The following is a 14,110-nucleotide window of genomic DNA, read 5'->3' as shown; positions in this document are numbered from 1 at the left end:
GTGGGTGAGGGTCACCTGGCCTGGCTGCCTCCACGAGGTACCCTGATAATCATCCCAAGACTTCTCTGCTCTTGCCTCCTTCTGGGCATGAAGCACCCTTGGTGCTGTACCCACCTTTTGGGGCAGGACCTTGAGCTGTTTCCTGGGCTGTGGGTTCAATCCAATGCAGTCTGCTTTCACGCCTTTAGGAATTTCTCTGAACCACTGAATTCTCTTTCTCGTTTTCCAGTGTGGCTATGTACATGTACATATATATGTGACTGTACATATATATGCATTTACTTCTTATATCTTTTCTTTCATTTCTAGGGTTTGCAGTGTATGCTCATCACCCAAGTAATTTCCTTCTCTATGATGTTCACAGTCAACAATCTATGTTCATAAATGATATACATACGACTTCAGAGCTGGAGGAGGAATCATAGCAAATTATTGTGGGTGGCTGACCAGTAAGGATTTCTCCCAAACCCTTCTTTAAACCCTTTGAAACTTTTCCAAATCAAACCTTACATGGAACTCTAGTATTAAGCCTAAAAAGAGTGGAGGTGATATGGTTGAAGGGGGCTCAGCAGCCTCACCCCGAGAGATCTCCTAGAACATCTGGAGCTAAGAAGGTATTTCAAGTGTGAGGGCACAAACATGCCGCTGAGGGGGCAAGTGATAAGAGAATGGGGACTTGCGTTTGCCAAGATAGAGGGCATTGGTGAGTCAACAGTACAGGTGTTGGTGGAGTGGGGGCAGGGATGAGGCTGAGTTTAAAAAATTAAAGGAACGAGCATTTTTTAAACTTTCAAGATACACTTATAATTGTTTTGTAAAAGAGTTGTGTCCCAAATTTGAGGGAAACAGTGGCTGATTCCTCTTGGATGACTCCCATCTTTCCCCTGGCCCCTAATTGCCAGGAGCCCTCCTAGTCCCACCCTCTGATTTGTGGGAGCTCTAATTTATAAATGAGATCAGGATATGGAAAAAACTGCAGGCAGAGGCTCTTGGGGCAGCTTTGTCTTACTCAAATCCAAACGGATGCTGGTGTCCCTCCTAAAGTCAGCAGGGCTAGGGCCTTAGCTTAGGGAGGGTTTGACGTAAAAGCCCAGGGGCTTTCTGAGGAAGAAGCTAGAGGGTTGGGACCCAGCGAGTCGGTTCTGACCGTGGGCTGCCACCACCCCCTGCTGGCCGTGCCGTGGTACTGCCCCTCCATGCCCAGGGACAGACTAGCCAGGGGCAGGCCGAGCCAGACCTTGCCAGGAAGGTGGTGCTGCCACCTTTGGGAACAGGTGCCTGAAGACCACGAATGTTAATGTTAAAATCTGATGTGCTCAGTCTCACAGAATCCGAGCTGCCTACATATGCTGTATTCCTACAAGTGGCCACAACCCCCGCATTAATGAGAGAGGAAGAGGGACAGTAAAATACTCTTGAAAGCCAGCAAATATGGGAAGGAGGACCACTTGCTGCTCAGAACACCTTCCTTTCTGGAGACATCTGGGATGAGGCAGGGGTTCTGCATGTGAAAGTAATCTGAGCATAGCAAAGGTTGGGAAGTCACAGTGATGCGTCATGTGGCCCTTTGGGGAAATACTATCTGTTAGCAGATGGAAGCATTTGTTAAGGTGTGGGTGGAGGTCTCAGTAGGGAAATGGGCCATCAGCCGCAGAGAGCCTTTGAGCAAGACTGGTCACTGCTTAGAGCCTTGAGTTTATGTAAGGGACGCTGTAGGAGGCCAATGCTCCCTGGTATCCTGGCAAAGTCTTCCTGGAAGAGGGATGCCCAGGTCTTAAGTCAACCAGGAAAAGAGCTGAAGAGTCACCTTCAGGGTGAACTGGACCACCTTTCATCCCACTTTCAATGGTGGGCGTGGCTCTGGTGTTGAGGAAGCTTAGCAGTGCAGGGTCTGGAAGCTCACCGGATACCAGAGAGACTTACTACTCAAAGTGTGGTCCCAGGAGGGGACTGCTCAACATAACACTTTGAAAAACATTATTTTATTTGATTCTCTCAATATCTAGAGACAGGCATTCTTATTAAAATTATTCTCATCTTAGGGGTTAAAAAAAAAAAAAGAAAAAGGAAAACCCAGAGTCCAATACTGATCAGGGTCACAGAGCTAGGAAGTGGCCTGGATGGGACCCTAACCCAGCAACTCTGGCTCCAAATCCCTTGGCTCTGTTACTACCAATGCTTTGTCTCAAATGTTTATTTCTGGGGATAGAGGAAATGTAGGTAGAGGTGGGGAAGAGGAACCATGGAATTAGAGCTTCATTTATTCCAGGTCAATTTCACCAACATCATCAGATAAAGGAGGAAATAACTTTAAGGGGAAACCAAACGGTCTTCAGTAGAGATGCTGGGGTAATTCCAAATGGGGTAGACAGCACGAATCAAATATAAGTCCTGGGTGCACATAGCCACAGACAGAGAGAGAGAGGTTTAACTTTTCTCTGGGGAGAGATTGAGCAGTTCAAGGCTAAACCACTGGTAAGGTCATCCCAACCACTCAGCTACATGTGACCCCCTCTAAGGGGGGATACACCAAGACAGAAATGAGGAGGGAGGCTGTCATACAGCTGGAGGGCCATCCAGTTAGGTGTTTGGTCCTTAACATGGGAAAGTACTCCCTATAGAGCTAGAGCTGAGAGGCCTGTTATTGGAAGGTATAAGAAAAAAGACATCAGCACCCTTGGGTCAGCGAGTGATTGTAGATAAATGTCACCGACAGCAAATCTATAGGGTAGAATCAGGAGAGGCACAGCTGTGTGCTGACCACATTGGCAAGCTGTTGGCATCGATCTGCCTAACACCCTGGACCTGAAATCTCTTTCATGTGGTACTTTTCATACGCAGTATTCTCTGCAAGTTGGTTTTCTTGGATCAAAGTAGTCTGGCTATTTTGTGGGTGATAGGAAGTGGGGCGGTGGGGTTGGTGCTGGGGGAGAAGCTTGCTTACCAGCAAGGGATACACTTTGGAATTCGATATTGGGCATTTTTAGGCCTCACTAATGCATGTCCTCCAAAACCAACACTCCCCACCCCACTTAGCTTGTCAAAGGTTTTGCATGGCCAAGGAGGGAAGAAAACTCTGAGTGCAAGGTCCCTGGGGTGGGGGAAGCACGGACTGGCACAACTGTCCTGCCTGGGCCAGGGCTTGGCCCTTGGAGACCCTTAGCTTGGATTCTGACAGATGCAAAGGAGAAGAAAACACCACCATTACTCAACCAACCCAGTATAACCTTAATTTAGGTCACGTTCACCCAGTCTTTTCAAAGAACACTATTAGAAAAGGAAGGGACTCATGCGTGGCAACCACCATTTACATCTCACCTTACATTCTGTCTACATGGTTCACTTTATAGAGCAAGTATTTAAAATGCTGATATCTCACTCTTCCCAGGCCTTGGCTTTCTTCCTGGAGAGGATGGGCTTGTAAAGACACCTGTGGGCTGCTCATTTCCTTGGTATTTGCAAGGCTGGGTTAAAATCAGTTGTGATGAGAACTTGGTGTTTTGCCCATTTCTTTCAAGCTCATGCTTCGGTGAAGACACAGGAAGAATCCTTTTAGATAGAAAATCTCCACTACAAAGGACGCACAGCCACGCCACATTTTTAGCCTTTTATTTTTTTAAGTAAAGAAATTCCATTGAATCAAAGATAACAAAATTACAGTTTTTGTTTGTAATGATCTTTGTTTACCACCACACAGAATCAAAACAGAACCAAAAGTAATATGAGAACATAAAATGATCAAGGACACCACTGTTTAGTATAATTTCTTAATAAAGGTAAATATCCTCATATTTAGAAAAAATTGCATTGCTAGTTGCAAATCTTAAACACCTCAGTGCTGGAGGATCCTGTATTCTGCCTCCCCCACCCCCAATCCACCAGCACGGAGGCTTTCAGAACACAAACTCAAAAATACATTATTTTCAGGGCAGCATTTGAAGTTTCAGAAAGTCCAAAAAAAAAAATCAAACAAAACAAACAAAAATTAGGAATGTGAAAGTGATGGTTCTCAAAAATCAGTCTGGAAGCAGATCTGCCAACAGAAGAATGGGGTTCATGGAAGTCTAACCAGGAAAGGGGGAGATGCAAACTGGCTCCCCCCTCCACGCCCCCAGCCCCTGGTGTCACTAAGGCAGCTGCAGTGGCAGAAGTCAAAAGCTCAGGTACAGTGAAGGTCTTCCTGAGGCAGTGGGAGAGACCCAGATCACCTGAAACTGGTGTGGAGAGGTGACAGGATTCTACATGGACTTGTGCTTTAGGAAAACTAAAGAGGCCAAAACAAAAACCAAACCAAACCTAACTCCCACACCCAGGAACTCGGTCCACCCACTGGGAGGGAGTGGCTGGCGCTGGGACTGAGGGCTCAGCAATTATTCTACGTGACTGTTGGCTGCTCCATGTGGGTGGTCTGGAAGGAGAATGCCTATTGAGATGAAGGGTATTTCTGCAGGTGCTATACGTGGACTGTCCCCAGCTTACGGCGATAGATTTCTTGGCTAATGGGGACCAGAACGGGGAGACGGCAGGTTATAGGTTTTATTACTAACTGACAGGAGTCGAGTTAAAGGACTTAATTCACTGGTTGGAAATTAACTTCAGCTTATTCATTAGAGATAGGTGAATGTTTTACCCACAATACATGCTAGGAAAAACGGTTCAGAAAACGTGGTGTGTGTAGGGGGCTGACTCCTTCAAAAGGGGCAGCTGTCTACCGTCTGGGGTCTGAGAATGGCTGCTTCCAAGGGCCACTTCGGGGGGATGCCTGGGCTACAGCATCCGAGGCGGTTGCAGCAGTGACACAGGCAAGAGGAAGCAGCTGTAGCTTTGGATAGCATCCCAGTTCTCACTGCGAGTACGGGCCCGTTCCCCTTCAAATAGAATTTGGCAAAAGCAATCCTAGTTTATGAAGAGGGGGCACTTCCCTCTGCTTTGATAACAGGGGGGAGAAGAAAACCTTTCTCCCAATTGCTTGGCCTCTAAATGCCAAAGGCAGGCCACTTTTCATGGTTTTTTGAAGCATCCAAAGTGGATTTGAACAACAGAGTGAGGCCAAGAAGGAAGAAAGGCGTCAGAGATGAGGTGTTTGGTCAGTTCTGGATTGCTCTTATTGTCAAGGGGTGGGGGCACCTAATGTAATAAGGCGCGTACAGGCCACATGGAGACATTTTCTGGTTTTGCTGTAGCTTTGCTTCAGACTTCTACAGCAGAATAATTTGAATTCCAAAGCCACAATAGTGTTGTACCACCAGGGGATATTCTAGAGGCAAGTTAAGGCTTTCTGGGCAATGAGAACATTCCAGATGATATTGTGAGCGGATGCTGCAGTGAAATGCTTCTTAATAACTCTCCTGTCCTGCCTTAGACGACAAAGACCTGAGTTTTCAACTCAACGTGATGTTTCAGTGATCTTCACTTTAGCACTAAGTCAGAAGCAATGCCACGGGAAAAGAAAAGCCTCTCACAGCTCAGACATCTGCTTGCCCGGCAAACACAAACAAGAACACATGTATTGTTTCCCCGGAGCTGGCAAAACGGATCTCAAGCCACACAGTGACAAAGAGAGCTCTCATTCAGATGCCAGGCATATAAGCTCAGCTACCCAGAAAGTTCAGCTTTAATGAAGACTGTAGTTTTAGAATGAAAGTCTGAGCAGGAAGGGTTTCTGCCCTGGAAACTCTCAAAGCTTGCCCGAGTCACACAGAAGGATGGGGATATTCACCTCGTTCCAACGGTCAGCACCTGTCCCAGTCATAAGACCACCCTCAGTACAGAAAGAATATTGAGATGACAATGGAGGCTCTGAAGAGAAGCCAGTCAGGGACATAGGGCTTTGGGCAAAATCAAGGGTCTTCACCAGCAAAGGCTGAATGCAGTAGCTCCCTCTCTCCAAGTCCCCTCAAGATCAGCCCAAAGTCTTGACTTATCTGTTTCCACTTGCAAGGGCTGTAAGAAGGCCAGCGGGAATGTTCTGGCAAATGATATGTAAGTAGATTAAGTAGACTTAGAGATGGTCTAAGATGAGGTAATTGGAGCTCGGAGAGGTGAAGTGATTGCCCACAATCCAACGTGAATTAGAGACAGGACAAGAATCCAAGTCTCCCAAACCCTGGTTCCCTAACACCACGTCAAGAAAGGCACGCTCCCCTTGCAGGTATATTCCCACTCTCATGTATAAAACGTTGCGGGGAGGTTCAAAGAATATAGTGACAACAAACAACTTTCTGCCTCCCTTCTGCTCTGGAATCACTGGTGCAAACTCACGGGCGGGAAGGTAAGAGGTTTTCCTCAAGTCTGTTAAACTCCCTATTAACATAAATGCATCAAGGAGACTTGAGACCATTTTTTCAAGTCAGATAATCCTGACTTGACTGGGATCTTCATCACTGTCTTCAAACTGTTTAGAGGCAGGGAGAACAACCCGGAGAACTGTTAAAAACCTGCTTGGTTTTTAACATGTTCTTCCTGCGATAGAACTGTCTAGGTTTCCGCAAGTTATATCCTTAACCTGACTTTATTGTATTTTTAACCTGATTTTAAAATATAATATTCAAATACTCTTTGAAAATTCTGCCTTGTTTTAGCCCAAGAGGACCTCAGTAGCAAGAAGAGCCCTCACATTATCATCAGGAACGAAGGAAAAGCAAGGAAAGCTGGAGGAAGGAAAAAGCTGACCTACATATAAAATGCTGCTCCCTTGTTTATTAGGCGAGCTCGCATCTCTGTAAATTCAATGCCTCTGTGCTCTCATTCAGGGACAAACAAGAATTTTCCTGTAAGATAGCCACAGTTACACTCTTATTTCCATGCCTGAGAGCCTGGAGCTTGAACAGAGGCCTTCAGTTGATTTCATGTGAGCCAAAATGGAATGTAAGTGCCATTCAGAGGCACACACTAAAAAGATTTCAGCTGGGAGGCGGTCTCCACAGTCCCGTGGGGTAAATTCCGGTTATGTGGCAACAAAGGCTGTGCCCCGAGCCCTGCCTCTCCTCCGTGGGCCACCAGAACTGCTGTGCACACCAGGCTCCGAGGACTTCTGCCCCCATCCCTGCCAAGTGTGTGACAACAGGACTGTTTTCTCCTCCTGAATGGAGCTGGTACCTGGCCACTGCTTTGTCGGAATAGATCAAGAGATGTGACCTAAGGCAAATGAAAAGGAGCCTCTTGCTTCCTGGGATGGTGATTCAACCCCATTAAGTTATTGCTTCGTTCATCTAATTTCACAAAAAAAGGTCTTGAGACATGAAGGTTGTAGCAGGATATATGACCATGAACCTTCTAGATTATATCTGTGGTTGTTGGTTGGAGGGAAAAGTAACAGAGGGGAGAGACTAGCTTCGAAATTGAGGGGTAGATGATAAAGTGCCAATTTGTACTAAAAGAACATGAAAAAGAAAAGCACTTGAAAAGTAACAACTTGGGGGGAAAGTCACAATGATGAATTTGGTGTGTGTGAGAAATTGTACCGAAGCAAAGTCGAGACCATAGAAGTCTCAGTCTCTTCAGATACGGCTGTTTTTGATGTTATTATTTAGGATGACCTGGTGATTGTCAGAAAACAACTTCTTCAGGTTACAGACATTACTGTCACATGACTTGGACCGATGCCCAAACTACATTCACCTGCGGCCATGAGGGTCTGCATCCAGGCCCTCAGGTGGCTCCCTTTACCCCTTAAACATTCACATACAGACCCACTATTTACATTCCTGTCTGTCCTATAGCAAAGGAGAGGAAGCCGGGAAATTTTTTTTATTTATTTAAAGTCTCTATAGGTCATTTCACTTGTAATTCTGTTTAGTTCCAGATAGCAACTGCTGATTTTTCAAAGTGCAGGGTTTTTAGATATTCAAGTACCACAGGATTGGAGGAAAGGAGTACTTGAAATGTAGAGTGACTTTTCATTTGAGAAGATAACACTCTGGAAAGATCTGTCCAACATGCTACAAATATGAGCTATTACATTACAAAATCTGGTTTCAAAATCACACCCTCTTCAGTTAGAAAGATATTTCTCCAAACTCAGATCCAACTTTTGAATTGTTTGGTATCAAAAGCCAGAGTTAGAGAGACCTGGGTTAAAAAAATAAAATTATAACTGAGTGTTTAAAAAAAAAACCACCAAAAAAAACCCCTCTTTATATGAAATGAGGGACATAAAAAAAAAAGAAGGAAAGGCAAATGACGTCTACATGCTTAGAATAGCTCTCAGGCTCCCCTGGAGAGGTGTTCTCTCAAACCTCAGTAAACTGAGTTTGTCATTGAACTTCAGAACTGGTAGTGATATCGGCAATCTACCTGGCCCAAGTCCCCCATTTTACAGGTGAAGAAACAAAAGTTCAAAGGGACTTTTCCAGGGTCATATAGACAGTGAGAGGCAGAGTCAGGCATGGCCTGAAGTCTTCACCCCCAGCCCAAGCCCTTTCTGAGACATCACATAGCGATCGCACCAGGGCAGCCGTACACGACAGGCCTTGCAGCTTTGGAGGCTCCTGGGAACTAAGAGATACCTCTGACTACGAATTTCAACAACACAAACTACCGAGATGTTTCTAATTTAAAGGCTCTGCACAACCGTGCTTCTCAAATTTGCCTGGTGAGGAGAATCACCTGGGGCACTTGTCAAAAATTAGAATCCCCAGGCCCCTTCCCAGACCCACTGAAACAGCTTCTCCAAGGGGAGGGACCCGGGAGGCTGAATTTGTAACAAGCGTCCCAGGTAACTCTCATCAGCAGCAACCTGTGGGAAAACTGTCTTAGAGGACAGTGAGGGAGAAACTTGGTTTGTGAGTCAAGGGAATTTTCTTTGCCACGTAGGAGGCTACAGTCTTGGCCTGGGAGGCCCAGGGTCCCCGGCTCCCAAGCTGAGCTGCATCTACAGCATTGGCTCTTTTTAGGGTCTACGTCAGGACACATACACCACCACAAAATAACATACATCCTTCACTGCTCTTGGGGAAAAGCCTTCTGATTGGCAAAGCAAAACTGCTGTTCAGACACATTTTTAATAGGGAAACTAGATGTAATTGGCTTGAAAGCAATCAGATGCTGACATCGGACAGGAGGGTGAAAACCCCGTTGCTTGTCACCATGGCTAACAATGCAGTGGAGAAAACCAGTAACTAAGCACAAAAATAGCCTGGAGCTCCCAGGGACGGCCACCTACTTCAAGTCAGGTGTGTCTAGTGGGTGGTCTCCGTTGATGGTGTGAGGTCAGATCCAGGTCACTGAGGGAGATGGGAGACCTGAAACAGCCGGTGACCAGGGCAGCTGGTGCACACCAGAGTCCGGGGGCTGCCTCACTCCAGGTCGGCCTCCACCTGTTCCGTGTCAGAGCACTGCGACTTGTTGCGTTCCCACTGGCAAATGGCATTGGCGTACTCCACCACCAGCTTATCCATCCATGTCAGGGGCTCGGGGAACAGCACGGACCCCTCAAAGAAGCCCAGGTGGCCCCCGTGCAGGGGCAGCACAAACATGACGTTCTCCCGTTTCTCTGTAGGAGAAAGGCAGCTGAGTGAGTCACTGTTCTCTGACCAGCTCCAGGGCAGGAGGTGCAAAAGTGAGCTGACCAGGGCGGCCCAGGCTTTCTCCACAGGCGAAGGTGTCACCTAAGTGGACATCTGATTTCTACTCCCTCTGCCTCATTCACCAAAGCGGGAGGGAGATTTGGTGGGGCAGGCAACATGGTGGGATCTAGCAAGTTTTGGAATAGCAGCTTGGCTTTGGAGCAGAATGGGTACCGCCTTAGGAGATCCTTAAAACTCTAAGTGGTTCTCAAACTTGGCTGCATATTAGAATCACCTGGGTTTTTTTTATGATCCCTATGTTGCATCCAGACCAATGAGATTCTGATTTGAGGGGAGGGGTGGGGTGGAGTTGGGGGGTGGTAGGTGAGAGAGGGAGGACCCAGGTGCTGGTGTTGCTAAAACTCCCCAGCTGACTTGATTGTACAGCCAAGTACCTCCCAACTTCGTGTATCCAAATCACCTGGGAGACTGCCTTAAAATGCAGATTCAGCTTTAATAGGCCTGGGGAAGGAGCTGAGATCCTGCATTTCCTTTTTTAAAAAGATATTTATTTATTTATTTGGCTGCACTGGATCTTAGTTGCGGCATGTGGGATCTTTAGTTGTGGCATGCAGGCTCTCAGTTGCAGTGTGCAGGATCTAGTTCCCCGACCAGGGATGGAACCTGGGCCCCCTGCATTGGGAGCACAGAGTCTTAACCACTTCGCCACCAGGGAAGTCCCCAGATTCTGTGTTTCTGACAAGCTCCTGGGCGATGCCGATGCTACTGGTGGGGACCAGACTTTGAGGAGGGACTCATAACACTTAACACTCTTATTTACTAGAGAACCAGATGAATTCAATGGAGTCAATGATTTTTCATTACAGAACTTTATTTTTCAAGGCTAAAACATAAAGCTGCGTTAAAAGACGGCCAAGCTCTCAATGGCACGTGCTAAACGGCCATTTGAGAATTATTAACCTGGAGCTTGACTTTATGAGTCCACGTTTAAGTTAGTCCCGCATGGGCTGGTAAAGCCATTACCGAAGATATGTGCAAAATGGGCAGCCAGGTACAGTCAGGTACCACAGGGAGCATCTCTCTTCCCAGGGGGATAAGTGACAACGGGTCCCTTGCTGGCTGCTCCAGGCCTCTGAGGAGCTTCCTGGCACTCACATTTCTGGCTCTGCAAGGGCTCTTTTCTTGTCTGACCCCCTTTATTCTTCCCTTTCGGCTGCTATTTTCTAAGTTTCTGTGTGACAGCATTACTGCTATGGATGTTACTTTAGATATGCAGAAGGAAACCAGCATGGCTGCTTCCTCTCACTGCAGCCCACGTGGCTGCTTTTGTGTAGGGAGCCTGTGGTCTGATAGACGGTTGACACATAGCTTTTTATCACATAATGCACCTGCGACACACGCATTCACTCTGAGCGGAGAACGGAGCTCTGTCTGGGCGTGGGTCCTTTATCTGCTTGCTATGTTATCTACTCTTTAACTTGGGGTCATGAGAGAATCAGAAGTACCCCTTTTCCCCCTGGTTAACATATGGTATTTACAAGAGGAAATGCAATTACAGAGGACTGGGAAGGGAGATTAGGTACAATGCAAAGTAACTTTAGATTGTGACCCAAGTGTTTCCTTCCGTTACCCTCTTTCTAGTTTCTCCCGTAGCTCCTACCTAGCATGCTGTGAGGCCGTGCAAGCCTGGGGCAAGATAACATTCTCATGAACAACCTTCTTTGCTTTTTCAGTTGCTTATATTTTTATCCTCAAAGCAGATGGGGAGGCTGTCTGTCACAAGAGGTAGCAAAACTGGCTTTTTTGTTTTGCTTTTCAGGTCAAATTTTAAGTCTAAATATCTCTTTAAGTCAAACTCTCAGACTTAATGGACCCAAATCCCTGAGGCCATAATTTCACAGAACACCAGGGGACTCCCCGAACCTCTTGGCTATGGATATAAATGATGATCCTGTCTCTTGCACCAGGAGAGAACATGAAAAGGCTCTACCCAGGCTCCATCACAGCCCCAGAACTATCAGGCTAGAATAAATAAGAACACTGCCAAGAGATACCCTGATCGCCAGGATATGACAGCATGATGAAGGTGACATACTGTGGCAATTTGCTGAGCGGTTGAGGGAGCAGCAGCAAGAAACACTGACCTGAAAGAGATTTTGGAATGGTTAGAAGACTTTCATGCACCAAGGGGTCATCGGCTGCATTCACCAACATGAGAGGTACATAAATCTGAAACAAGAAAATAAAGCAGAATTAAATGATCAGTTCTCTTTTTTTAGACCCCGTTGATCCAAGGCTCAAATACACTACCGGATATGTCTTTGAAGCAAAGGGAAGAGGGTCAGTGCTCAGTTTCCTGAACATGTGGACTCAGGACACCTCGTATTTCCTGGTGGTGGCAGGAATGATAACTGCTGCTGTGATCACAGCCCTGGCAGGCATGTGCAGGAGCCAAGCTCGGTGTCCTAGGTGACCCACGTGCTCTGATGGAGCACGGGTAAAGACTCTACAATACTCACTGGCAAAATATTTCTGATCGTCCGCACAGTGTCTCATATTAGCCATACCTTTCCGAAAAATGACTTTACAGAGTTATGTACATATTCATTCAATTTATATGGTGGGGAGGAAAAAAGGAGTGTGCTCCACTCCAGAAAAAGGAGGCTTTCTAAAAGAATCTGAAGGTTGAAAACAGGTGCAGGCTGGTGGATATCGGGAAGCTCTTGGCAGCTTTGCATTCAACATCCATTTATCAAAACAGCCAGTAAGCGTTCTTTTTCATTTTAGCAGAGGTGGTGCTGATGGGGGTGCTCAGACATTACTGAACAGCCATGCCCAGGAACATAATGACTGGTTGCCTCACCCGGAGGCCTCTGACACTGGCTCTGGACAGCTTCACGTTTCTGTAATGGCTTAAATGAAGACATGAAAAGCCTGGATGATGACGCTAAAGTAGGAGGGGTGGCCGATATGACACGAAGGCAGAACTGCCATTCACAATGGTATGCTTAAGCTGGGGGAGTGGTGGACCAAACAACAGGTGAACATTGATAGGGATAAATGGGAAGTCCTGTGTTTGAGTAGAAAGGGCTATTGTTCAAAGACAGAAGGGGAGAGACTGATTTGGTGGTGGTTCAGGTAAAAAACATGGGGGTTATGATTGGCCACAAGCTTAATTTAATACAAAGTTTATTGTAGCTGCTCACACCTGCATTAATATAAACCAGTCTACTTCGACAAAACACATGCTCCTCTATCATTCTGATACAGAAATGCATCTATTTCACTCTGTGCTTGCCAGATCATGGCAGGAATTTTGAGTTCAGTCCTAGGCACCATACCAACAAAATACACGATGACCAAAACAGGGTCTAGGATTATAAGAAATCTACATGGACTCCCTGGGAGGAACCATGGTATAGGAACCAGGCAGGATTATACAGTCAAAGGAAGACTAAGAAAAAAATGGGTGCGGTAGTGATTTTAAGGGCTTTCACCACACTAAGGGGCAGCTCTGGGATATTATATGGAGGTCACAGAGGAGCAGAGTTTGGTTCAGTAATAAACCCAAGTCAACAACTAGAGCAGTTGGAGCCAGATGCTGGGAGAGCTTCCACCAGGGAAGCTTAGGAGGGATGCTTGTTATATCACGGGTGGAGCTGGGTGGGGTGATACTAATTCTGAGATGCTGTTTCCTGAGTTGACGTGGTCACTCACCCTGTGCAGGTACCTCATGCAGCTTTCTTCCTCGTAATATTCCTTCAGGGAGTTATAGCCATGAAACTTCCTGGGACACACACACACACACACAAAGGAAAAAGACAAAACAACACTTGAAATAAGATTAGAATGCTGAATTGATTTTATTACTGTGCCAGTTCCCACACTAGCTCATCATATCAGTAGAATATACACAGGCACCAGAGTTAGGGGTTAAGAGCACCCAGCTTTGGCATCTGGCTTCAAATCCTGGCTCTGTCACTTACTGACTATGGACCTTAGGCAAAGGGTTTAACCTCTCTGAGCTTCTCTTCTGTAAAATGGAGCTAGCGACAGGAGCTTCTTTAACGGCACTGTGAGATTTATGACATTAAAGTGACATTTTATTAGCACAGTGACTGGCCCAGAGTAATTACTCAGTAAGTGTTATCTGTAGTAATTATTAGCGGATGTTACATCTTTTTGAGGCAGCATAAAACCAGATGTCACTGTAGACACTAAGAAACTGCAATTCGAAGACATTTACTAGAACTTTGTTTTCAACAGAATTCTTCCGGGCAGAGTGATCTGGACCACTGTGAACTGGAATGAAATATGTACTGGATAATAGAAATGAGACAGGGATTCAAAGTTACCGACTCTGTCCTCCATGGAGCAGTAGTCAGAGACACACTGACATTGACAAACCCTTCGGTGCTTCAGCAGGCAGGTCCTGCAGCTTTGCCCTGCCCTGTGCTCTGAGAGGCTGGCACGATTCAGCCTGGAGCTCTGACACCAGGAGACAGAGTCAACCCCAGGTCAGAGGATCTCTGGAAACCTCATTTCATTCTGACACAGATTAAGGCCTCTGGTTTGTGAATAGT

General features: G+C 46.3%; 1 protein-coding gene across 1 annotated transcript in view; it reads right to left on the bottom strand.

Annotated features, from left to right (window-relative positions):
* Nucleotides 1–3,593: 3,593 nt before the first annotated feature.
* The window catches only part of ABHD2 (abhydrolase domain containing 2, acylglycerol lipase), a 110,020-nt gene continuing 99,503 nt past the window's right edge, over nucleotides 3,594–14,110 (bottom strand). Inside the window, exons 8-10 of the mRNA XM_067696458.1 lie at nucleotides 13,245–13,314; nucleotides 11,672–11,756; nucleotides 3,594–9,493 (exon numbers count right to left, since the gene is read on the bottom strand). Coding sequence (XP_067552559.1) covers nucleotides 9,297–9,493; nucleotides 11,672–11,756; nucleotides 13,245–13,314 — 352 coding nt within the window. The 3' untranslated portion in view covers nucleotides 3,594–9,296. The remainder of the gene's footprint in view (nucleotides 9,494–11,671; nucleotides 11,757–13,244; nucleotides 13,315–14,110) is intronic.

This window comes from Pseudorca crassidens, chromosome 1, assembly GCF_039906515.1.
Source record: "Pseudorca crassidens isolate mPseCra1 chromosome 1, mPseCra1.hap1, whole genome shotgun sequence".
NCBI lineage: Eukaryota > Metazoa > Chordata > Mammalia > Artiodactyla > Delphinidae > Pseudorca > Pseudorca crassidens.
Note: the sequence above shows the minus strand (reverse complement) of the source record. Positions and strands in the feature narration are given on the sequence as shown.